This window comes from Piliocolobus tephrosceles, chromosome 5 (assembly GCF_002776525.5).
Source record: "Piliocolobus tephrosceles isolate RC106 chromosome 5, ASM277652v3, whole genome shotgun sequence".
Classification (NCBI taxonomy): domain Eukaryota; kingdom Metazoa; phylum Chordata; class Mammalia; order Primates; family Cercopithecidae; genus Piliocolobus; species Piliocolobus tephrosceles.
Genome location: NC_045438.1, coordinates 61,181,430 through 61,206,585, shown reverse-complemented (window position 1 = coordinate 61,206,585; position 25,156 = coordinate 61,181,430). Strand labels below are relative to the sequence as shown.

At 43.9% G+C, this 25,156-nt stretch overlaps 1 protein-coding gene and 1 non-coding gene across 2 annotated transcripts; both read left to right on the top strand.

Moving 5' to 3' along the window:
- The first annotated feature begins 9,276 nt into the window (after positions 1-9,276).
- On the top strand, positions 9,277-18,795 carry GTF3C6 (general transcription factor IIIC subunit 6). The gene is made up of 6 exons (XM_023206032.2): positions 9,277-9,553; positions 10,000-10,080; positions 11,254-11,317; positions 11,406-11,450; positions 13,248-13,361; positions 18,432-18,795. Exons 1-6 carry the CDS (start codon positions 9,503-9,505, stop codon positions 18,710-18,712), a joined length of 636 nt encoding a protein of 211 aa, XP_023061800.2. The 5' UTR covers positions 9,277-9,502; the 3' UTR covers positions 18,713-18,795.
- On the top strand, positions 14,012-14,115 carry LOC111538678. Its single transcript, XR_002730429.1, has one exon. It is a non-coding gene; the product is annotated as a small nucleolar RNA U13 (small nucleolar RNA).
- Positions 18,796-25,156: the final 6,361 nt, after the last annotated feature.

The following is a 25,156-nucleotide window of genomic DNA, read 5'->3' as shown; positions in this document are numbered from 1 at the left end:
CACCACTGCACTCTAGCCTGGGTGACAGAGCGAGACTCTACCTCAAAAAAAAAAAAAAAAAAAAAAAAACATGATAAAGTTTAAATTTTTCAAAGGCTTTTAGTGATATGGCAGGGTAATTTATGGAGACGCTAATGCCCTACATTTTCCCCTTTATCCCTTCCGAGCAGGCAGGTAGGCAATTTGTATTTCTTTATCTGTGATGTTTAAAAGAATGGAAAGCTGGCCGGGTGTGGTGGTTCATGCCTATAATACCAGCACTTTGGGAGGCTGAGGCAGGTGGATCACTTGAGGTCAGGAGTTTGAAACCAGCCTGGCTAACATGGTGAAACCCCGTCTCTATTAAAAATATAAAAATTAGCCAGGCATGTTGGCTGATGCCTGTAATCCCAGATACTTGGGAAGCTGAGGCAGGAGAATCACTTGAACCCAGGAGGCAGAGGTTGCAGTGAGTTGAGATTGTGCCACTTCACTCCAGCCTGGGTAACACAGCAAGACTCTGTCTCAAAATAAATAAATTAATTAATTAAATTAAACAAAACAAAACAAAAAACTGAAGAATTAGCCAGGCATGGTGATGCATGTCTGTAGTCCCAGCTACTAGGGAGCCTGAGGCAGGAGGACTGCTTGAGCCCAGGAGTTTCAGTGCGCTGTGATCATCCCACTGCACTACAGCCTGGGCAACAGAGTGAGACCCTGTATCTAAAACAAAAAATAAAAACTGCAGGAGGAAATGGAGATTTCCTTAGGCTGGGAAAGGACTGGTGTGTCTCTTCTCTCCCAGCAGTGCCCAGAAGTAGTGCCAAGACCTAAGAGTCTAGCCTCAGAAAGGTCTGCTCTAAATTTCAGGGTTTTCAAACAGCAGGGATTCCCATGCTTTACTGAAACATAGTGCCTGAAACTGAAGAGTTTGTGTGACTTCAAGAACCACGGGAATCTCAGTAGTAACCAATATGGATTAAAGACTGGAGAGGCCTCTTCAGATACTATGCCTGGTCTGGGGGTGTAAAGGAGAGGATATTGACTGAGATTAAATTTTCCTGCCAGCTTGACGTGACAGGGGCTCAGAGTCAGGCTTAATTTAAGGAAAATAAGGAAACATGGTTTTTCTTAAATATCAAAAGTTTGTGGTTGCAGTTCACAGCCCCGGAAATACAGTGAAAAACAAAGCAGAAAGAGATGAAGAACATAGCAATGGACATGTTTACAGAACAAGGGTTATTGATCCTAATGTCATTAAAGTCTTACCATAGAATGATGTGGCTGACCCAGTTTAATCAGGTGTGCAGCTCTTTAACACCCCTTCAACTCTGTTAGGGCTGGATGCTCGATCTCATTCTGTTGACACTTAACTAGCCTGATGCAGAGATTGGCATCTCTACCAGGTCAGTTAAGGTTCTCCTGCTTTCCCAGAAAAGACAACAGAGTGTAGTAAGTCAGATACGTATCCTAATTTTCTTTCTTTCTTTTCTGTCTCTCTCTCTCTTTCTCTCTCTCCTTTCTTTCTCTCTTCCTCTCCCTTCCCCTCCCCTCCCCTCCCCTTCCATCGTTTTGAGATGGAATCTCGCTCTGTGGGCAGGCTGGAGCACAGTGGCACGTTCTCGGCTCACTACAACCTCCGCCTCCTGGATTCAAGTGATTCTCCTGCCTCAGCCTCACGCCTGGGACTACAGGCACATGCCACCATGCCCAGGTAATTTTTGAATTTTTTTTTTTGAGACAGAGTCTGGCTCTGTAGTCCAGGCTGTAGTGCAGTGGGGCCATCTCAGCTCACTACAAGCTCTGCCTCCCGGGTTCACGCCATTCTTCTGCCTCAGCTGGGACTACAGGCGCACACCACCACGCCAGGCTAATTTTTTGTATTTTTAGTAGAGACGGGTTTCACCATGTTAGTCAGGATGGTCTTGATCTCCTGACCTCGTGATCCGCCCGCCTCAGCCTCCCAAAGTGCTGGGATTACAGGCATGAGCCACCGCACCCGGCCTAATTTTTGTATTTTTAGTAGAGATAGGATTTCACCATGTTGGCCACGAACTTCTTGATCTCTTGACCTTGTGATCCGCCCACCTCGGCCTCCCAAAGTGCTGGGATTACAAGCGTGAGCCACCGCTACTGGCCAAGTTTCCTAATTTTCTAAGTGTCAGTTTCCCAAAGTGTAAAATGGAAGTTAGACTAATGAGGGCTGATATTTAGCTTGTATGCACTGATAAAAACATACCAGTTGTTAAATTAGAGACATTTTTCCATATCAGTCAGTAATAAGCAACCACTGCAAGCCTTTAGCTCACTCCAGGCCTCCCCATGATCCAACTTTCCCAGGACCCTACCCCAACATGGCTGACGGTTGTGCCCTGCTAGTTAATTGTTAAATAATCTCGATGATTCATTAAATGTCATTCTTGATAATAGTTACTTTTTGAGACTGTCTTGAGGCTGATAACCTAGATGTCACACTTGGTAGTTTACTTTTAAAGTAAACTGGCTTCCAAATTAACTTGCCTTGGGGAGGTCTTGTGACTCATGGCAACATCCTATCCCTGAGTAAAGAATCTGTGAGTTCTTCAAATTGTTGACATACTGATTAATGCATAATCTACTGACACTGAAAAGGACACTGACTTCTGATCATAAAGTTTTACTGATTGTCTTGGACACAGACATTTTATCTTGCATGTTGCAATCTGCAGCCAATGACTGTAAATTCTGTACTGTATGTACTCTCCAATAACTTTGGTATAAGGAGTACTTCTCCTTCCATCCCTCTCCTTCTCCCTTCTCCTAAAAAAGGCCGTCCTTTTAAAAGCCTGTTCCAGTAACTTGTAACAGACTTCAGAACACTCCTAACTCTATTGGTGTGTCTTCCCAGTTCAATCCTCGTATTTGGCTTCCAATGAATGTTTTTCAAATTATTTCTGCCTCAGCAGCCTTAGTTTCAGTAGACAAGGCTTAAAGTAAGTTCAGTTAAAGTAAACTAATAACACTTGACCCTTTCCAACTTTTCTTCCTCTCAGCCATGGGTCCTTAAGCCATCTTTTTTGGATCCAGAGCCAAATTACATTTCTATGCAGCCACCATAGTTATCTAGCTTTCAAAGATTTTTCCTTGATCACCCCAAGCAAATTTCCTCTTCTCTGTTCAGTTTAAGTGTTTCTATTCTTTTCTTTTAAACAAAAAACAAAAGAAAAAAAACAGCTTTATCAAGATATAATTCATATATCATAAAAATCACCCTTTAAAAATACATATTTGGTGGTTTTTTTTTTTTGGTACATTAACAGAGCTGTGCAACCACTGCCACTAATTTCAGAACATTTTCATCATCCAGAAAGAAACTCCTAGCTGCTCTGCCTATGGAGTAGCCCTTCTTTACTTTCTTTTTTTTCTTTTTTTTTTCTTTTTTCTTTTTTTTTTTTGAGACGGAATCTGGCTCTGTCGCCCAGGCTGGAGTACAGTGGCTGGATCTCAGCTCACTGCAAGCTCCGCCTCCCGGGTTTACGCCATTCCCCTGCCTCAGCCTCCCGAGTAGCTGGGACTACAGGCACCCGCCACCTTGCCCGGCTAGTTTTTTGTATTTTTTAATAGAGACGGGGTTTCACCGTGTTAGCCAGGATGGTCTCGATCTCCTGACCTCGTGATCCGCCTGTCTCGGCCTCCCAAAGTGCTGGGATTACAGGCTTGAGCCACCGCGCCCGGCCTTCTTTACTTTCTTAATAAACTTGCTTTCACTTTTCTCTATGGACTCTCCCCAACTTCTTTCTTGTGTGAGGTCCAGGAACCCTCTCTTGGGGTCTGGATCAGGACCCCTTTCCAGTAACATCTTCCTGGTGAACCATGAAGGGACTAAACTGAGGAGACCCCCAACCCAAAGGAAATAGTCTGAAGCACCACAATTGGCTGACTTTGGAATCAAGAAAACTTTTCCTTTGAGCTATTTACAGCTTTTAAAAATTGAGTAAAGTATACTCCTGTGAACAACCTTTGGAGCATATTAGTTTCTCTGTACCTGTTTTCTCCAGAATTTGGAAACTATATCACCTTTTGTCAGAACTCTAGAGTTATGAGTGGCCCTCGCCATATTGACGCTTTCTGATTAAGCTGCTCTCTACCCTGAATACAAGAGACCTTCATAGTTAGGCAGGAATATAATTGCCCTATTCATTCTGAAAAAGTGGCAGAAAATGGATCTTCATCCCTCTACAACCCTTAGGATTAAGGGTTCCCTTGTAAAAGGTAGGGGAATATGTCAGAGGCATTTGAACTAGAGCAACTCCATTTTGAACAGGGGCTGAGTAAAATAAGACTGAGACCTACTGGGCTGCATTCCCATGAGGTTAGACATTCTAAGTCATAGGATGAGATAGGAGGTCAGCACGAGATACAGGTCATACAGACCTTGCGGATAAAACAAGACGAAGTAAAGAAGCTGGCCAAAACCCACCAAAACCAAGATGGTGATGAGAGTGACCTCTGGTCATCCTCCTTGCTCATTATATGCTAATTACAGCGTATTAGCATGCTAAAAGACAGCCCCACCAGTGCCATGACAGTTTACAGATCCCATGGCAACGTCCAGAAATTACCCTATGTGGTCCAAATGGGGGAGGAACACTCAATTCTGGGGATTGCCCACCCCTTTCCTGGAAAATTCATAAATAACCCACCCCTTGTTTAGCATATAGTCAAAAAGGAACTTAAGTATTATCAGTAGAGCAGCCCAAGCTGCCGCTCTGCCTATGGAGTAGTCATTCTTTATTCCTTTACTTTCTGTTTTTTTGAGACGGTGTTTCGCTCTTGTCACCGGGGCTGGAGTGCAGTGGTGCGATCTTGGCTCACTGCAACCTCTGCCTCTTGTGTTCAAGCGATTCTCCCACCTCAGATCCCCAAGTAGCTGGGATTACAGGCACCCGCCAACACCCCCAGCTAATTTTTGTATTTTTAATAGAGACGGGGTTTTGCCATGTTGGCCAGCTGGTCTCAAACTCCTAACCTCAGGTGATCCAACCACCTCGGCCTCCCAAAGTACTGGGATTACAGGCGTGAGCCACCATGCCCGGCTCCTTTACTTTCTTAATAAGCTTGTTTTTACATTAAAAAAAAAAAAAAAAAAAGGAACTCCTTATCCAGTAGCAGTCACTCCTCATTCCGCCATCCTCCCAAGCCCTGGCAACCACTAATCTCTCTGTCTCTTCAAAGATAGAGATGGGACCTCCCTATGTTGCCCAGGCTGGTCTCAAACTCCTGGCCTCAAGGGATACACCTACCTTGGAATCCCAAAGAGCTGGGATTATAGGAGTGAGCCACTACGCCCAACCTACTATCTCTCTTTATAGGCTTGCCTATTCTGGACATTTCATATAAATGGAACCATTCAGTATGTGGTACTCTGTGTCTGACTTCTTTCACTTGGCACAATGTTTTCTCTTTTTTGAGACAGGGTCTTACTCTGTCATCCAGGCTGGAGTGCAGTAAGTGACATGATTGCAACTCATTGCAGCTTTGAGGTCCTGGGCTCAAGCGAGTCTCCCACCTCAGCTCCCCAAGAACCTGAAACTACACACATGTGCCACCATGCCTGGGTAATTTTAAAAATTTCTTGTAGAGACGAGGTCTCACTATATGGCCCAGGCTGATCTCAAACTACTGGGCTCAAGTAGTCCTCCCACCTCAGCCTCCCAAAGTTCTGGGATTATAGGCCTGAGCCACTGCACCCGGCTGCTTTTAATCTTTTTAAGAATTGTAAGTCATTGAGAATAGACTGTATTGAGTCCCACTTTAAGATTGTGGAAATTCCTCCCAATCAAAAGGCTTGTCTCCCTCTTTCAAAGCTGATGCTGATGGGTGCCTATGGATGCTTACTGTGCCTAATAAGCTCCTGTTTTGAGTCTGAAAGATGTTTCAAACTTTAAGCTTATTTTCACAGGGTACAAGCTCTAGATCATGTCTTCCTTCCTTCCAAGGAAATGGTTTTCCAGTATGCATGCCATATTCTAATATTAAAATTATTGGTTGGCTGCGGGGGCTCACGCCTGTAATCCCAGCACTTTGGGAGGCTGAGGAAGGTGGATCACTTGAAGTCAGGAGTTCAAGACCAGCCTGGACAATATGGTGAAATCCTGTCTCTAATAAAAACACAAAAATTAGCTGGGCATAGTGGCAGGTGCCTGTAGTCCCAGCTACTTGGGAGGCTGAGGCAAGAGAATTGCTTGAACCCAGGAGGCAGAGGTTGCAGGGAGCCAAGATGGTGCCACTGAACTCCAGCCTGGGTGACAGAATGAGACTGTCTCATTCTGTCAAAAAAATAAAAATAAATAAAAATTATTTCACAGATTTTATATACACGCGTTTTTGTAAACACACAGAATATCTTGGAAAGGATATAAAAGAAACTAGTACAAATGGTTGGGGGACGGGTAGAAGGCTCACTTTCTGGCCGAGTGAGGCGGCTCATGCCTGTAATCCCAGCACTTTGGGAGGCCGAGGCAGGTGGATCACTTGAGGTCAGGAGTTCGAGGCCAGCCTGGCCAACATGGCAAAACCCTGTCTCTACTAAAAATACAAAAATTAGCCGGGTGTGGTATCGCACACCTGTAATCCCAGCTACTAGGATGGCTCAGGCACAAGAATTGGTTGAACCCAGGGGACAGAAGTTGCAGTGCGCCAGGATCCTGCCACTGTACTCCAGCCTAGGTGACAGAGCCAGACTCCATCTCAAAAAAACAAAAACCAAAACAAAAAGGCTCACTTTCAACTGTGTATTCTTTTGTAAATCATTAAAAGTAAATAAAAATAATTACTTCATAAATACCAAACAATAATAACCTTTGCTAGAAGTAAGAGGCTTGTTTATTTTAAAGGGACATCTTGATTTATAACACACTAACCTTCCAAAACGCACATATTTTCATTCCTCAAGCCTTTGCTTCTGCTGTTCCCTCAGCTTGGATTGTACACTCCTCCTTATCCTCCCCACATCTCCCTTCAAATCTGACAATTTATGTAAATTTTCAATTTACTAAGCATTTTTAGATATACGATTGAATTTTTGCTTTCCAAGAAAAAAAGACATAGTAAGTATAATTATAATAATAATAATAATTATTATTATTTTTTGAGACAGAGTCTTGCTCTGTTGCCCAGGCTGGAGTGCAGTGGTGGGATCTTGGCTCACTGTAAGCTCCGCCTCCCAGGTTCACGCCACTCTCCTGCCTCAGCCTCCCGAGTAGCTGGGATTACAGGCGCCCGCCACCACACCCGGCTAATTCGTTTGTATTTTTAGTAGAGACGGGTTTTCACCGTGTTAGCTAGGATGGTCTCGATCTCCTGACCTCGTGATCCATCCGCCTCGGCCTCCCAAAGTGCTGAGATTACAGGCTTGAGCCACCGCGCCTGGTGTAAGCATAATTATTTTCATCCTCATAGAATAAATACGAAAACTGATGGCTGGGCGCGGTGGCTCACTCCTGCAATCCCAGCACTTTGGGAGGCGGAGACGGGCGGATCACGAGATCAGGAGATCGAGATCATCCTGGCTAACGCGGTGAAACCCCGTCTCTACTAAAAATACACAAAAACTAGCCGGGCACAGTGGTGGGCGCCTGCAGTCCCAGCTACTCGGGAGGCTGAGGCAGGAGAATGGCTTGAACCCGGGAGGCGGAGCTTGCAGTGAGCCGAGATGGCACCACCGCACTCCAGTCTGGGCCACTGAGCAAGACTCCATCTCAAAAAAAGAAAGAAGAAAGAAAACTGAGGTTGGAAAAGTTCACAATTATTAAGCTTCAGAGCTAGAATTCAAATGTACTTCTAACAGGTCCAGTGTTCCTTCTACTTTTTTAAGCTATGAAATCCTATACATTTAATTAGGCAACTGGACAAAAATATACACACAAGAGTGTTTACTACAATGTTATTTACAATATCCACAAATTGTAAATAACCTATGTGTTAAAAAATAGAGGATCAAGTTATGGCACACTCATACAACCATTTTGTAAAGACAGGGCGCTGTGGCGTGCACCTGTAGTCCCAGTTAGGAAGCAGAGGTAGGAGGCTCCCTTTGAGCCCAGGAGTTTGAGGGTACACGGAGCTACGATGGCACCACTGCACTCCAGGCTGGGCGACAGAGCCAGACCCTGTCACAAAAAAAGAAAGGAAAGAAAGAGAGAAAGAGAAAGAAAGAATAAAAGAAAGAAAAAGAGAGCAGCATACTAAAAAATTTATATATTACTACTAACAATAGATTAAATGCACTTTAAATGCTTACTATGTGCTGAATACTGGGCTAAATTTATTTTATATGTATTGTCTCATTTAATCCTCACAATAACCAATCTGCCCAAAGCCTTGCTGTTAATGCAGTAGAACTTGACAGGTATTAAAATCCAAAGCTCAGGTTGGGGGCGGTGGCTCATGCCTGTAATCCCAGCATTTTGGGAGGTCGGGAGTTCGAGACCAGCCTGACCAACATGGAGAAACCCCGTCTCTAATAAAAATAACAGAATTAGCCAGGGGTGGTGGCTCATGCCTATAATCGCAGCTACTCGGGAGGCTGAGGCAGGAGAATCGCTTGAACCTGGGAAGTGGAGGTTGCAGTGAGTCGACATCACACTATTGCACTCCAGCCTGGGCAACAAGAGCAAAAGTCCATCTCTAAATAAATAAATAAATAAATATCCAAAGCTCATGATCTTAACTGCTAGATCATGCTATTGCAAGTTCAAAGACCATTTCTTTCGAAGACCATTTCTTTCATAATCAGAAACATCTATGGGATACTTTAAGAAAATTCTGTTCAAACTTCTCTTGCCCAGGTCTCTGTATTCCTATAACAATGTGTATCTCTACAGCACTTGCTTGGGTCCATTTATATACCTCTCACAGATCCTATGCTCGCAGGCCTGAAACTTAAGCCCACTTTCTATTTTTCATAGCTCCTGGTGCAGTGCTTTTTACCGTGTAGGCGCTCATTAGTGTTAAACTGAATGTGCCTTTAACTTGGCTTGGGGGACGCTGAATTGAGGATGAGCGCTCACACAATATTAATAATTTCTTTCCAAGAAATGTGCTCGGGTCAACACAAGGCCTTTCTGTCCATGATCCGCCTGAAACCATGGTTTTCTTGCTTTCACCTTTATCCCCTGTGCCTTGCCAGTCCTCCCCGCCAGCGGGGCCGGGAGCCCGGCGACTCCCTAGATCGCAGGGCCTGTCTTGCGTGACCGAGAAGGCTCCGCTGCCTACAGCAGCCTAGCCCCCGCCCCTGCTTTCAGTCACTGAGCAAGGAGTGGGCCGTGGCGAGTCTCCACGCGAGCAGCAGCGCTCTCGGCGCCCGTAGCCACCCGCCCACCGGAAGCCGACATCTTGAGTTCTGGCAGGAGCGGTTTGCGCGGCGATGAGCGGAGCGGCAGGAACGCCGTGAGCTGCTCCGCGTAGGAGCTGCTGCCCGCACTCAAGATGGCGGCTCCAGGCGGGCGTGGCCGCTGACTAGGAGGCGAGGCGCCAAGGGACCATGGCGGCGGTCGACGAGCGGGGTCTGGAGGACGAAGAGGAGGAAGAGGAGGTAGTAAGCGCTACGCCGAAAGCCTGCACCGCAGTGGCGGTGATACCTGTGCTGGCCGTGTGTGGGAAAGGGAGTCGGGGAGCTGCGGGCGGGAGGGAGGCCCCGACGCTCCTCACCGGCTTCTTGCTGCTGGGCACGCGGAGCCGGGCAGCTTGGGACCTCAGCCCTAATCGTCACCCCGGACTTAGGATGGGAAGTACCGGGAAGTTACCTTAGGTAGGGTCGTTTCCTCTTGCTGAAAACGGGGTCCGGTTTTCACAAATGTGGATTGCTGAAAATCCTCTTGCTGAAAACGGGGTCCGGTTTTCACAAATGTGGATTGCTGAAAATCCTCTTGCTGAAAACGGGGTCCGGTTTTCACAAATGTGGGATTTTTGGCTTCTTTTGCTAATTGCTCCCTCTTGCCCGCTCGAGTGCTACATGTTAACCCCTGTTTCTTTCACCAGGAGCAGTTGGTTCTGGTGGAATTATCAGGAATTATTGATTCAGACTTTCTCTCAAAATGTGAAAATAAATGCAAGGTTTTGGTGAGTTTTCTAGACTTGGGGGGATTGTTCTAGAGTTTCTTAAATGTAAAACAAGAATGGTGAAATACCTGTCCACAAGTATTGATATATTTATTTCGCCTTACAAAGCAGTGAACTCTAAGGATAAGAAGTACACTAAGTATAATTAATTAATGTATAATTAAGTATAATGTAGAAGTACAGGGGTACTATGGGAGCAGATAGGAGAAAATGGCTAACTTTGCTTATTTGTTTGAATGTGTGGCTGAAGAGAAAGTTACAGATTTGGAGGAAGTAACATTGTGATATGGAACAGTACATATATTCCTATAATCTCAGCAGAGGTGGGAGGATCACTTGAGCCCAGGAATTGGAGACCATCCTGGGCAACATAGTGAGACCCCCTCTCTACAATAATAATAATAAGAAGAAATGGCTGGGTGCGGTGGCTCACGCCTGTAATCCCAACAGTTTGGGAGGCTGAGGTGGGTGGATCATGAGGTCAGGAGTTGGAGACCAGCCTGGCCAACATGTGAAACCCCGTCTCTACTAAAATACAAAAATTAGCCGGGGATGGTGGTGGATGCCTGTAATTCCAGCTACTCGGGAGGCTGAGAGAGGAGAATTGCGTGATCCCCGGAGGCGGAGTTGCAGTGACCGAAATCGCGCCACTGCACTCCAGCCTGGGCAACAAAGGGCAAAACTCCGCCTCAAAAAATAAAAATAAAAATAAAAAATAAATTAGCTGGGCATGGTGGCATGCTCCTGTGGTCCCTGCTGCTCAGGAGGCTAGGGTGGGAGGATTGCCTGAACCCTCGTGGTCAAGGCTGCAGTGAGCCATGATCATGCCACTGCATTCCAGCCTGGGTGACAGAGCTAGACACTGTCTCAAAAAATAGATAGATGACAGATAGATAGACTCTTTGCACTCCTGTTGACAAAACTTCCTCTGTTCTTAGCTTACTCTTGAAGATGCTGATTGAAATAGACCTTGTTACTTGAGTATGAATTAAGTAGTCTTCAAGTTGTAGCTGCTGTGATCAGAGCAGTTGTAGTTTATCCTGTACTTGGTAGGACAAGATGCTCTAGAGTTTCCCCAGTTTTGGAGATTAGTTTCCTTGGTAGCAAGGTTACAATGCTGAAGCCTTTTTCTAATCATGTTTTTTTTTTTTATGATCCTTCATTCTGTTGTAGGGCATTGACACTGAGAGGCCCATTCTGCAAGTGGACAGCTGTGTCTTTGCTGGGGAGTATGAAGGTAGGAGGATGTCAGATAGATGGAATTCTTTCTGATATGGGCCTTTCAGAGATGGTAGCTCTTCTCAACAATTTGTATTTTTCTGCAGACACTCTTGGGACTTGTGTTATATTTGAAGAAAATGTTGAACATGGTAAGTGATTGCTAGCCCAGCCCTTTTTAATATGAACTATTTCAATCATACTTAAGCATAATAAACATTAAATATCTCATGTATCCATTGTCTAGCTGTATCATATCCTACCATTTTCCCAAATGTGACTCAGATTATAGTTTTGAAAAAACATGCCAGGCTGGGCCAGGTGTCTTAATCCTGTAATCCCAGCACTTTGGGAGGCCAAGGCAGGCAGATCACTTGAGGCCAGGAGTTCAAGACCAGCCTGGCCAACATGGCAAAACCCCATCTCTACTAAAAATACAAAAATTAGCTGTGTATGGTGGCATGTGCCTTCCAGCTACTTGGGAGACTGAGGCATGAGAATTGCTTGAACTGGGGAGGTGGAGGTTGCAGTGAACCGATATCGTACCACTGCACTCCAGCCTGGGCAACAGAGCTAGACTGTGTCTCAAAAACAAACAAACCCATTCCAGATACATTTAAAGTCCTTCTATCCCCGTTTCCAAACTTCTTTCTTTCCCTCTGTCTTCAGAGATCATCACTCTCCTGAATTTTTTTTTTTTTTTTTTTTTGGAGACATAGTCTCACTCTGTCACCCAGGCTAGAGTGCAGTGGCATGATCTCGGCTCACTGCAACCTCCACCTCCCAGGTTCAAGCAATTCTCCTGCCTCAGCCTCCTGAGTAGCTGGGATTACAGGCGCCTGTCATGACGCCCAGGTAATTTTTGTATTTTTGGTAGAGATGGGGTTTCACCATGTTGGCCAGGCTGGTCTCAAACTCCTGACCTCAAGTGACCTGCCTGCCTCGGCCTCTCAAAGGGATCCTCTCAAAAGGATTACAGGTGTGAGCCACCGCTCCTGGCCAAGGAATAAAAGAAGGGCTACTTCACAGGCAGAGCAGCCTACTTTCTAAAGTGTGGTATCAATTTACAATCACAGTAGCAATGTATGGAAGTGTCTGTGCTTCATATCCTTGGCTCAAGGGCCTCATCTTCCCTCCTGCCTAGGCATAGTTTTCTGAAAGTTTCAACTCCAGGCAGCAGGTTGGCAGCAATTCTTTTTCTCAGCCTGTCATGATTGAGAATGTCTCTACTCCAAACTTTGGCTTCAGGTAGTAAATCTGACTTTGGTCCTTCATTTGAGTGGTAGAATTTTAGATCCCAATACGCTATAGGGTAAAATTCCTGGCCCCAATTTCTACTTCAAGGATGAAGCCTGTTAGACCTATGGGTTTAATCTCACGCATAACTTTGTGTTTCTGACCTCTGAAGATGTTTGTTACATTTGAATCCAGTTATACTTTCAATTGTTAATGTAATTTTTTTTTTTTTTTTTTTTTGAGACAGAGTTTTGCTCTTGTTGCCCAGACTGGAGTGCAGTGGCACAATCTCTGCTCACTGCAACCTCCGCCTCCCGGGTTCAAGCAATTCTCCTGTTTCAGCCGCCCAAGTAGCTGGGATTACAGGCATGTGCCACCATGCCCAGCTAATTTTTTGAACTTTTAGTAGAAACGGGGTTTCATCATGTTGGCCAGGCTGGTCTCGGAACTTCTGACCTCAGGTGAACCACCTGCCTTGGCCTCCCAAAGTGCAGGGATTACAGGCATGAGCCACTGTGCCTGGCCTGTTAATGTATTTTATCTGTTATTTTTCTATGCTTGGAGCAGGAGGGATGAGTTATACCTTGAATTTATTACACTGTCTTGACAGGAAGTAGTTTAATCTGACTCCCTACACTGGAATTATTAAGGCTTTATCTTTGTTTTATTTGATAGCACAAGCAGTATAATAATGGAGTTCATTTCTGTTCTAGCTGATACAGAAGGCAATAATAAAACAGTGCTAAAATATAAATGTCATACAATGAAGAAGCTCAGCATGACAAGAACTCTTCTGACAGAGAAGAAGGAAGGAGAAGAAAACATAGGTTAGTTGCCTTATTCTCTGAAAATAGGTGATCCAGTACTGGCTTTGACAGTGGCACATTGATGCCAGGACACTCCTTGTACTTTTTAGTATAACTATACGTGATTTTTTGTTTGTTTGTTTTTTTCAGACAGAGTCTTGCTCTGTCACCCAGGCTGGAGTGCACTGGCACAATCTCGGCTCACTGCAACCTCCGCCTCCCGGGCTCAAGCAATTCTCTTGCCCCAGCCTCCTGAGCAACAGGGATGACAGGCACCCACCACCACGCCCGGCTAATTTTTTTAGTAGAGACGGGATTTTACCATGTTGGCCAGGCTGGTCTCAAACTCCTGACCTCAAGTGATTCACCTACCCTGGCCTACAAAGTGCTGCAATTACAGGTGTGAGCCACTGTGCCTGGCCTCATAATATGTTTAATATATTAAAATAGAGGGTGCTCCATGTAAAGTACCAAGCATAGAGTTAAAATGCAGTTGAACACTCATATAGCTGAGAGCACTGGGGACGTAGAAATCTTTTATCTGCTTGGCATTGGAAATGACTGAGGAGTTTTTGAAGAAACTTGATATCTAAGCCCTAGGGAATTCAGTAGTGCTTCTCTCTCTCTCTTCTCCTTTCCCCTCTCCCCTCTTTAATTAAAAACTTCCTTGTACCTTTTTGTAGTTCATAAGCATGATGATTATGTTTTTACATTCATGTATAAGATGTGCCTCCCTCAAACCTTGTTATGATGTCAGCATATTACCTGTCTGATGTGTGGGGGGCAAAAACTTCCTTGTAAGCAAAGTGGATACGATCACAATAGTTCTCAATTCCCAAGGTGAAATCCTTTGGAAACTTTTGGCAGTTGCAGCAGCTTTCAACAGGCTCACAGCTGGAAAAAGCTGGCTTTTTTTTTTTTTTTTTTAAAGACAGTCTCTTTCTGTCACTCAGGCTAGAGTACAGTGGAGCCATCTTGGCTCACTGCAACCTCCGCCTCCTGGGTGCAAGCGATTGTCCTGCCTCAGCCTCCCGAGTAGCTGGGATTACAGGTAGCTGGGATTACAGGCGTGCACCATTACACCTGAATGATTTTTGTATTTTTATTAGAGACAGGGTTTCGCCATGTTGGCCAGGCTGGTCTTGAACTCCTGACTTCAGATGATCAACCTGCCTCGGCCTCCCAAAGTGCTGGGATTACAGGCATGAGCCACCGCCCCTGGCCAAAAGCTGGCTTTAAATGTGGGGGAGACTCTAGGACCACAATTGTTAGTCATCAGTCTAGTTTTTATTATTATTATTATTTAATTACTTTATTTTATTTTATTTTATTTGAGACAGGGTCTCACTCTGTCACCCAGGCTGGAGTGCGGTGGTGCGATGTCAGCTGACTGTGACCTCTGCCCCCATCCCCCTACCTCAGCCTCCCCAGTAGTTGGGACCACAGGCATTTCCACCATGCCTGGCTGTTTTGTTTTTGTTTTTGTTTTTTCTTTTTTTTGAGATGGAGTTTCACTCCATCGCCCAGGCTGGAGTGCAATGGCGTGATCTCTGCTCACTGCAGCCTCTACCTCCCAGGTTCAAGCAATTCTCCTGCCTCAGCCTTGTGAGTAGCTGAGACTACAGGCACATGCCACCATGCCCAGCTAATTTTTGTATTTTTAGTAGAGACAGGGTTTCACCATGTTGGTCAGGCTGGTCTGGAACTGACTTTGTGATCTGCCTGCCTCAGCCTCCCAAAGTGCTGGGATTATAGGCGTGAGCTACTGCACCCGGCCTTCTTTGTATTTTTAGTAGAGATGGAGTCTCGCCATGTTGTCCAGGCTGGTCTCGAACTCCTGAAGAGACCACTGTGCCCAGCCTTTCTTTTTCTTTTGGCGTTTTTCTTTTTTTCTTTTCTGGAGACAGAGTCTTACTCTATCCCCCAGGCTGGAGTGCAGTGGTGTGATCTCAGCTCACTGCAACCTCTGCCTCCCGGGTTCAAGTGATTCTCTTGCCTCAGCCTCCTGAGTAGCTGGGATTACAGATACCCACCACCACGCCTGGCTAATTTTTAGTAGAGACAGGGTTTTTTTATCTTATTTTATTTTTTGGAGACGAGTTTCGCTCTTGTTGCCCAGGCTGGAGTGGGGTGGTGCGATCTCAGCTCACTGCAACTTCTACCTCCTAGGTTCAAGTGATTCTCCTGCCTCAGCCTCCTGAGTAGCTGGGACTACAGGCATGCACCACCACGCCCAGCTAATTTTGTATTTTTAGTAGAGAGATGGAGTTTCTCCATATTGGTCAGGCTGGTCTCCAACTTCTGACCTCAGGTGATCTGCCCACCTCAGCTTCCCAAAGTGCTGGGATTACAGGTGTGAGCCACTGCGCCCAACCTTTTTTTTTTTTTTTTTTTTTTTTTTAAATAGAGACAGGGTCTTACTATGTTATCCAGCTGGTCTCAACCTCCTGGACTCAAGTGATCCTCCTGCCTCAGCCTCCCAAAGTGTTGGGATTACAGGCATGAGTTCTTAATTTGCATCCACTTATTCTTCTTCACTTGCTGGTCACCACATACTAGAGACTTTTAGACTAGTGATTCTTTCACCTGAAGTAGATACATGTTTGTGGAGTTGAAAAAACAATAATTTGATGGTTTAAAAGTTCACTGCTCAATAACATATATGAAACTCTAGTAAGATTCTCATGATGAGTATTTATAGCTTAACAAGGGATAAACATTTGAAGGTACGTTGATCTTATAAAATTAATTACATCGCCTTTATACAACTATATAATAAACCCTTGTTCTTATTATGTATATCCCTGAACTATCCCCTTTTTTAGGCACCTTGTAATAATTATAGGAAGAAAGAGGTACTAGGTTCTAGAATAAACTTAAAAGGCTGACATGTATCATAAGCTTAGCTATCATTGGGATATTCTTATTAAAGGAAGTTACGAGTTTCCTCTTCGTAGTCTTTAATAATCTGACAGATCTTTGGGAATATTTGGGTGTTTTGTTTAGTCAAATAAATGAGCAACCAACAATTCGAGTCTGCATTAGTTATCTACTGCTGCATAACAAATTACCCCTAAACTTAACAGCTTAAAACAACAGAAAACCAGTGTCTTACAGTTTCTGTGAATCAGGAATTTGGGAGCAGTTTAGGTAGGTGGTTCTGGCTCCAGGTCTCTGATAAGGTTGCAGGCAAAATGTTATCTGGGCTGCAGTCATCTGAAGGCTTGACTAATGCTGGAAATCTGATTGTAAAATGGCTTATTCATATGGCTTGTAAATTTATTTTGGTTGTTGGCAGGAGGCCTTAGTTCCTTGCCATGTTGTTCTCACAGGACTGTTTGAATGTCCTCCTGATACGGCAGCTGGCTTCTCTCAGATAAAGTATTCCATGAAAACAAGGTAGAAGCCACAGTTTCTTTTATGAACTAGACTTAGAAGTCACAGTCTTGGCTGGGCACGGTGGCTCCTGCCTGTAATCCCAGCACTTTGGGAGGCCAAGGCAGGCAGATCACTTGAGGTCAGGAGTTCAAGACCAGCCTGGCCAACATGGTGAGACCCCCATCTCTACTAAAAATACAAAAAATTAGCCAGGTGTGGTGGCACGTGCCTGTAATCCCAGCTACTCGGGAGGCTGAGGTGGGAGAATTGCTTGAACGCAGTAGGCAAAGGTTGCAGTGAGCCGAGATCATGCTATTGCACTCCGGCCTGGGCGACAAAGCGAGACTCTGTCTAAAAAAAAAAGAAGTCACAGTCTTGTCATTTCCACAATATCCTATTCAGTGTGGGACAGGACTACACAGGGGCATGAATACCAGGAAGGTGAAGAACATTGGGGACCATCTTGTAGGCTGGCTACCAAACACGGCTACATGCTAGAGGCAAAACAGAACAGAGAGGAAGTGTGACTCTTACCTTCTAGGAACTTGCATTCTAAAGTGAATTACATTGAAACAGACACGAATGAATATGAGTGAACATCAAATTCATTCTATTTTCAGTATTATGCTAAATAACAGAATAAAGGATAGCTTCAAGATTTTGAGCCTGGCCGACTAGGAGAATGATGTTATTGCAGGAAAAAAATATGAACATCTGTAGTTGAAACTGAATTGGAAGAAAAATGACTAATAACCAGGTGCAGTGGGTCATGCCTGTGATCCCAGCACTTTGGGAGGTGAGGCGGGTGGATGGCTTGAGGTTAGGAGTTCGAGACCAGCCTAGCCAACATGGTGAAATTCCGTCTCTATTGAAAAAAAATTAGCCGGGCATGGTGGCACACACCTGTAATCCCAGCTACTCGGGGGCCTGAGGCACGAGAATTGCTTGAACTGGGGAGGCGGAGGTTGCAGTGAGCCAAGATCGTGGCTGCACTCCAGCCTGGGTGACAGAGTGAGACTTTGCCTTTTTTTTTTTTTTTTTTTTTTTGAGACGGGGTCTTGCTTTGTCGCCCAGGCTGGAGTGCAGTGGCGCGATCTCAGCTCACTGCAAGCTCCGCCTCCCAGGTTCACGCCATTCTCCTGGCTCAGCCTCCGGAGTAGCTGGGACTACAGGCGCCCGCCACCTCGCCTGGCTAATTTTTTGTATTTTTTTAGTAGAGACAGAGTTTCACCATGTTAGCCAGGATGGTCTCGATCTCCTGACCTCTTGATCCGCCCGTCTCGGCCTCCCAAAGTGCTGGGATTACAGGGTTAAGCCACCGCGCCCGGCCGAGACTTTGTCTTAAAAAAAAAAAAAAAAAAAAATTGTAGGGTAGTGTTAAGTTTCCTTGAAGGCATAAGATGGCAGAGAGTGCTCAAATTATATTTCAAAATGATCTGAGAACTGAACTCTGGAAAAAGGCATGGAATAGTAATTGAGGTTGATAACTTGTAGTGATTTTGATGGTACCTACCTAATAGGCATTCCAAGGTCTCTAGAGAAGATGGAAAGTATATTTTATCAGTAGTTACAGACACCATATTCCTTGATTTATGTTGGGCTTTTAGTTTGACATGTATTCATATGATAGAGATTTAAAATAAATAAAAATATACTTCACTAAAATTCATTTTTTGTTTCTTTTTGGTTTATTCCTCATCCCTTCCAAATTAGGTGGGGTGGAATGGCTGCAAATAAAGGATAATGATTTCTCCTATCGACCCAACATGATTTGTAGCTTTCTACATGAAAATGAGGACGAAGAAGTGGTAGCTTCAGCCGCAGATAAATCTTTGGAATTGGAAGAGGAAGAGATTCAAATGAACGACAGTTCAACCCTGAGTTGTGAACAGGAGAAACCAATGCACTTGGATATAGAAGATTCTGGTCCTCTTATTGATATACCTTCTGAGACAGAAGGTTCTGTTTTTATGGAAACTCAAATGCTGCCTTAGAAATCACTCCTACATGAAATGTTTCTCATAATAACTTGTCAAGAACTTTTTAGAGTTCTTACATAAAAATAATTGCTGTGTAGCTTTCAGTCTTTTAACATTTTTTGGTATTTTATCAGCTATACACACATATCCAGTCATAACACAACTTATTTTACCAGAATCATTTGGGACCAGACATGAATTGGATTTTTAAAATACAGTTTAGGCTGGGTGCAGTGGTTCATACCTGTAATCTCAGCACTTTGGGAAGCCGAGGTGGGAGGATCACTTGAGCAGCCTAGGAGTTTGAGACAATCTGGGTAACATAGGGAGGTCCCATCTCTATAAAAATGTTTTTAGAATTAGCTGGATATAGTGTCATGTGCCTATGGTACCAGCTACTGGGCAGCTGACCTGGGAGGATGGCCTGGGATTGGGAAGTCGAGGCTGCAGTGAGCTGTGTTTGCGCCTCTGTACTCTCGCCTGAGTGACACCCTGTCTGAAAAAATAAGTAAAATGAAATATTTTTAAATGACTTTAGGGACCCTACTGAGTCCTTTAAATTCAAAGTTGTATTAAGTATATGAAGTTTTCCTTGGAGGCTGTTAAAAATTACTACAAAGTCAGTGACTTAACACAAATGTACTATCTTACAGTTTTGTAGGTGAGAAGTGTGGCACAGGTCTTACCTGGGCTAAATTCAAAGTGCTGGCAGGAATGCATTCCTTTATGGAGGTTTTGGGCTGGGGGGCAAATCCATTTCCTTGTTTATTTAGTTGTTGGCAGAGTTCAGTGCTTTTCAGTTAAAGGATCAAAGTCTCCTTTCCTTGTTGTCCATTAGCTGAGGGTCATTTCTAGCTTCTGAAGGCTGCCTTTGTTCCTTGGCTCATGATCCCCTTTTCTTCAGAGCCTGCAATAGTGGGTGAAGTCCCTCTCCCATTTTGAATCATTCCTGTTACTTCTTCCATCATCCCTCTCTCTGACCTACCCTTCTGTCTTCCATTTCCACTGTTAAATGTCTACTTGATTACTTTGGGCCCACTTAGATAATCTCCCTATTTTAAGGTCAATAACTTTTTTTTTTTTTCTTTGAGACAGGGTCTCGCTCCGTCACCCAGGCTGGAGTGCAGTGGCGTGACCACAGCTTACTGCAGCCTTGAACTCGCAGGCTCAAGCCATCCTCCACCTCAGCCTCCTGAGTAGGTGAGACTACAGGCACGCACCACCATGCCAGGCTGTTTTTTTTTTTTTTAATTTTTTTTTAAGAGATGGGGTCTCATTATGTTGCCCAGGCTGGTCTTGAGCTCCTGGGCTTTAGTGATCCTCCTGTCTTGGCCTCTCGATGTGCTGGGATTACAGGCGTGAACCACTGCCTCCAGCCAAAGGTGTATAATGTTAATTCTGGCGAGGTGCAGTGGCTTACACCTGTAATCTCAGCACACTGGGAGGCCGAGGCGGGTGGATCACAGGAGTTTGAGACCAGCCTGGCCAACATGGTGAAACCCCGTCTCTACTAAAAATACAAAAATTAGCCAGGTGTGGTGGTGCACACCTGTAATCCCAGCTATTCAGGAGGCCGAGGCAGGAGAATTGCTTGAATCCGAGAGGCAGAGGTTGCAGTGAGCTGAGATCGTGCCATTGCACTCCAGCCTGGGTGACAGAGTGAGACTCCGTCTCAAAAAAAAACAAAAAAAAACAAAAAAAAAACACAAAAAACAAAAAAAAATTAATTCCATCTGCAGTCTCTTTTGCTAGGTCATTTAACATACACAGGCATTAATACTAGAGATTAGGGCATGGAAATCTTTGGGGCTATTTTTAATCTACTACAGTAAGTATTTTATCGAGAAAAAGAATTTTGAAGTGCTTAAGGATAAAGGAACAATTCCAAATATTCCAGATGCAATTTTGCTCCTTTCCCACTTGAGAAAGATTATTGGAATTCAGCTGTATTCGTTATTTTATTATGGCAGTAAACTAAATCTGTGCTAGTTTATATTTTTTAAGTGAATTATTCACATCCTTTGATACTTTGTTACAGGTTGAGCTGTGTAAAACTACCAATATTTGATTGTTTCCAACTACAAAAAACAGCAATTTCCTGTAGTTTAACCTAGTCCCAGTAAGTTACATACCTCATGTTAATTACATCTCACAATTGGTGGAGATATAACTATTTTAACAGATTAGAGAGCTAATGTTCTAGGATGAATAATTTTTTTTTTTTAAATCAAGTTCTGGCTCTATCACCCAGGCTTTAGTGTAATGGCACAATCTGGGTTCACTGCAACCTCTGCCTCCTGGGCTTAAGCCATCCTCCCATCTCAGCCTCCCTAGTAGCTGGGACTACAGGGGTGTGTGACCACACCCAGCTTATTTTTGTATTTTTTGTAGAGATGGGGTTTTGCCATGTTGCCCAGGCTGGTCTCAAACTCGTGAATTCAAGTGATCCTCCTGCCTTGACAAAGTACTATAATTACAGGTGTGAGCCATCATGCCAGGCCCAAAGAATGTTTTTCTTCAAAAAGTTTTATATTTAATTGGAAAATGACTTACCTTGATAAAAAGCATTTTCAAGTCATAAGCAGATGATTATAAGCATAATCTTCCCAATGTCTATATGACTTTTAAATTTTTTTACTTTTTTTGAGATAATCTGTCACTCTTGTTGCCCAGGCTGGAGTGCAGTGGCACGATCTTGGCTCACCACAACCTCCATCTCCCAGGTTCAAGCGATTCTCATGCCTCAGCCTCCCAAGTAGCTGGGATTACAGGCATGTGCCACCATGCCCAGCTAAGAATTTATGACTTTTTTTAGTCTCAGTTTTTATTGACAGCTTATTGTTCTCCCTATATGTATGTATAGGAGAGAATGCTCATTGCCTGACCCAATTATCTATTCTCCTTTTTTTGCTTTGTATCAGAATCCCAGAATTTATTCAGGTTAGCAATGTGCCTAGCTTTCCTTGCAGATACATGTAGTCATATGACTAAGTTCTGGCATTGACATGGAATAAGAAGTGCTGAGTGATGGAAAAAAAAAAGACGAAGAAAAAAAAAAAAAAAAAAAACAAGTGCTGAGTGGTGCTTCTGGGACGTTTCCTTAAACTTAAAGGCTTAAGAGGAAGCAGGTGGGCTCATCTTCTGTTCCTGCTGGAACATGGATGTGGTGGCTAGAGCTCCATCCAGCAGGATTCTTGGACTTCAAAGTAACTTGGAAATAGAAGCCATGAATGGCAGAGCAGCAATATAGAAGACTGGGTCTTGATACTGTGAGATTACCCTGGACTGCTTTGAGTAAAGGGTTAATAAAACTCTTTCTTTCTGCCTGGTGAAATGACCTCGAATTTGGCTTTCAGCACTGTTTCTCTGGAAACCTACTAGGCAAGGTAATAATGGAATATCAGCTGTAATATTAGGCAATATTGTTTATGATTAAAAATGAGCCCTTAGCTGGGCGCGGTGGTTCACAGTTGTAATCCCAGCACTTTGGGAGGCCAAGATGGATGGATCACTTGAATCCAGGAGTTTGAGACCAGCCTGAGTGGTATGGCAAAATCCTGTCTCTATAAAAAACAAAAAAAGTAGCTGGGCATGGTGGTGTGCGCCTGTAGTCCCAGTTACTTAGGAGGCTGAGGCAAGAGGATTGCTTGAGCCTAGGAGGTGGAAGTTGCAGTGACCCGAGATCACACCATGCCACTGTACTACAGCTGTGGCAGAACCTTGTCTCAAAAAAAAAAAAAAAAAAAAAAAAAAAGACACCTTATTGGTAAACTGTTGGGACCAGGAAGACTAACACGTACTACAAATGCCCACTGGAAAACATGGGCTTTGGAATTCCTTAAGTGTCGTGTTCCTTATTGCAAATATTTCTGGAAGCAACACTCATGTACTGTTTCAACAGGGATTGGTTTTTCTGGAGCATAAAGCTTCGTGGCTTCTGCACCCATCCAAAATGATCTAGTTTCTTTACCCCTCAGCTGACACTTGGGAGGCTGGAATAAAGACTCCTGCAGAAATAAGTCTCATGCTGCTGTGTTGCTGTGCTGTTCCTTGTTCTGTATCCTGGAATACTAAGTGAGCTGGGTGCCAGATTGGGTTCCACAAGGCTTACTGGGGTCCTGTGATTGTGAATGTCACTCCAAACCTGTAGCTATTGCTGATGTTTAGGCAGAGAAGGCATTGAGGCATTGCCATTTTCTACCTCTGGACTTTTACATAAAGAGGGAATTAGCTGCTCTGTTAGGTTACTCTGTAATAGCCAAACATAATACTAATTGATACATATGTATTTTATTTTTTTATTTTTTGAGACAGTCTTCACTCTGTCACCCAGGCTGGAGTGCAGTGGCACGATCTCAGCTCAGTGCAACCTCTGCCTCCTGGGTTCAAGCAATTCTCCTGCCTCAGCCTCCCGTGTAGCTGGAATTACAGGCGTGAACCACCACGCCTGGCTAATTTTTTATATTTTTAGTAAAGACAGGGTTTTGCCATGTTGGCCAGGCTGGTCTCCAACTCCTGACCTCAAGTGATCCACCTGCCTTGGCCTCCCAAAGTGCTGGGATTACAGGCATAAGCCACCGCACCTGGCCTGATACATATATATTTTAGAAAACATGAAAAATATTAAAAAGTAGGCCAGGCACGGTGGCTCATGCCTGTAATCCCAGCACTTTGGGAGGCCAAAGCAGGAGGACTGCTTAAACTAGGAGTTCAAGACCAGCCTGGGCAAGAGAGCAAGACCTCATTTCTATTAAAAAAAAGTATAAAGAAATGAAATATTCCTGAGATTCGTAATCTTGCAAAAGAAACTGATCTACACTATAGTGTAGTTCTACCTTAAGTTGAAGAGGAAAATAAAATCTTAAATTCTGATGAAAACATACATGTTAAGCTCCTTACCTATTTATAAGTGTTTCAAATTTAGTAAAGTAGTCTTATTTTTTAACTATATAATATTTTGTGAGACTAGAATTTCATTTATGAATTTCTTTGCCATTAATTGCCTTAGTAACTCACTAGGATTACCTAAAAGCTAATGTTAGAACCAGAGTCCCTGTATAGTTATCACACTAAGTACTACTTTTTAAAAAAATTAATAATATTATTTTAAAAAAATAGAGAAGAGGTTTTGCCAGTTGCCTGGGCTGGTCTTGAGCTCCCGGGCTCAAGCCATCTGCCTGCCTTGGCCTCCCACTAAGTACTACTTTTGACACTGAATGCAGTGGATTTCTTTTGTTGACAAATAATACTTTTCAATTTAGAAGGATATCGTTGCCTGGGCGCGGTGGCTCATGCCTGTAATCCCAGCACTTTGGGAGGCCGAGGTCGAGGTAGGCAGATTCCTTGAGGCCAGGAGTTCAAGACCAGTCTGGACAACATGGCAAAACCCCATCTCTACAAAAAATATAAAAATTAGCTGGGCGTGGTGTTGCACACCTGTAGCTGCAGCTACTCAGGAGGCTGAGGTAGGAGGACCACCTGAGCCCAGGGAAGTCAAGGCTACAATAAGCTGTAACCATACCACTACATTCCAGCCTGGGCAATAGAGCAAAACCCTGTCTCAAAAAGAAAAGAAAAGAAAAAAAAAGACTGTATTGTTAAGGTGCATCATGGAGAATTATTCCTTAAGCCCATTACAAAATATGTTTGCGGCTGGGCACGGTGTCTCACAACTGTAATCCCAGCACTTTGGGAGGTCAAGGCAGGCGATCATGAGGTCAGGAGATCGAGACCATCCTGGCTAACAAGGTGAAACCCCATCTATACTACAAATACAAAAACATTAGCCAGGTGTGGTGGCACACGCCTGTAGTCCCAGCTACTTGGGAGGCTGAGGCAGGAGAATCGCTTGAACCCAGGAGGCGGAGGTTGCAGCGAGCCAAGATCGCGCCACTGCACTCTATCTAACCTGGGCAACACAGCGAGACTGTCTCAAAATGTTTGCAAGTTCACCTATTTATTCATTATGTACTGCATGGCTGATCATAAATTTATGGACAGCCAGCTCAGTGAAACTATTGACGATATATACTTTTCTATTCGTATAGCAGCAGTTTTTAATTTTTTAGAATCTGTTTTTATTTCCTCTTGTTCCAGTACCTTAAGTGAAAATATTAAACTTTCCTAATATGTCTAAGGTTTACATGGAATTATCTTCCAGAAATGTTTGTATTGATTTTGGAGATGAATTTGCTATATTTTATGACTTTGACCATTATTTCCTTGTGGAGTGAGAAAATGCTGTTTATAAAATTGTCTACAAGTACATTTTACTTTATTAATACAGTACAAAGTAAATATACACCTTTGTTAATGTCAATTTGTAGCTGGTAGTTACTGCTAGTACATGGGTTCAAGGCAGCCATACACATGCTTTTTTTTTGAGACAGAGTCTCACACTGTCACCAAGGTTGGAGTGCAGTGGCACAATCTCTGCTTACTGCAACCTCCGCCTCCCAG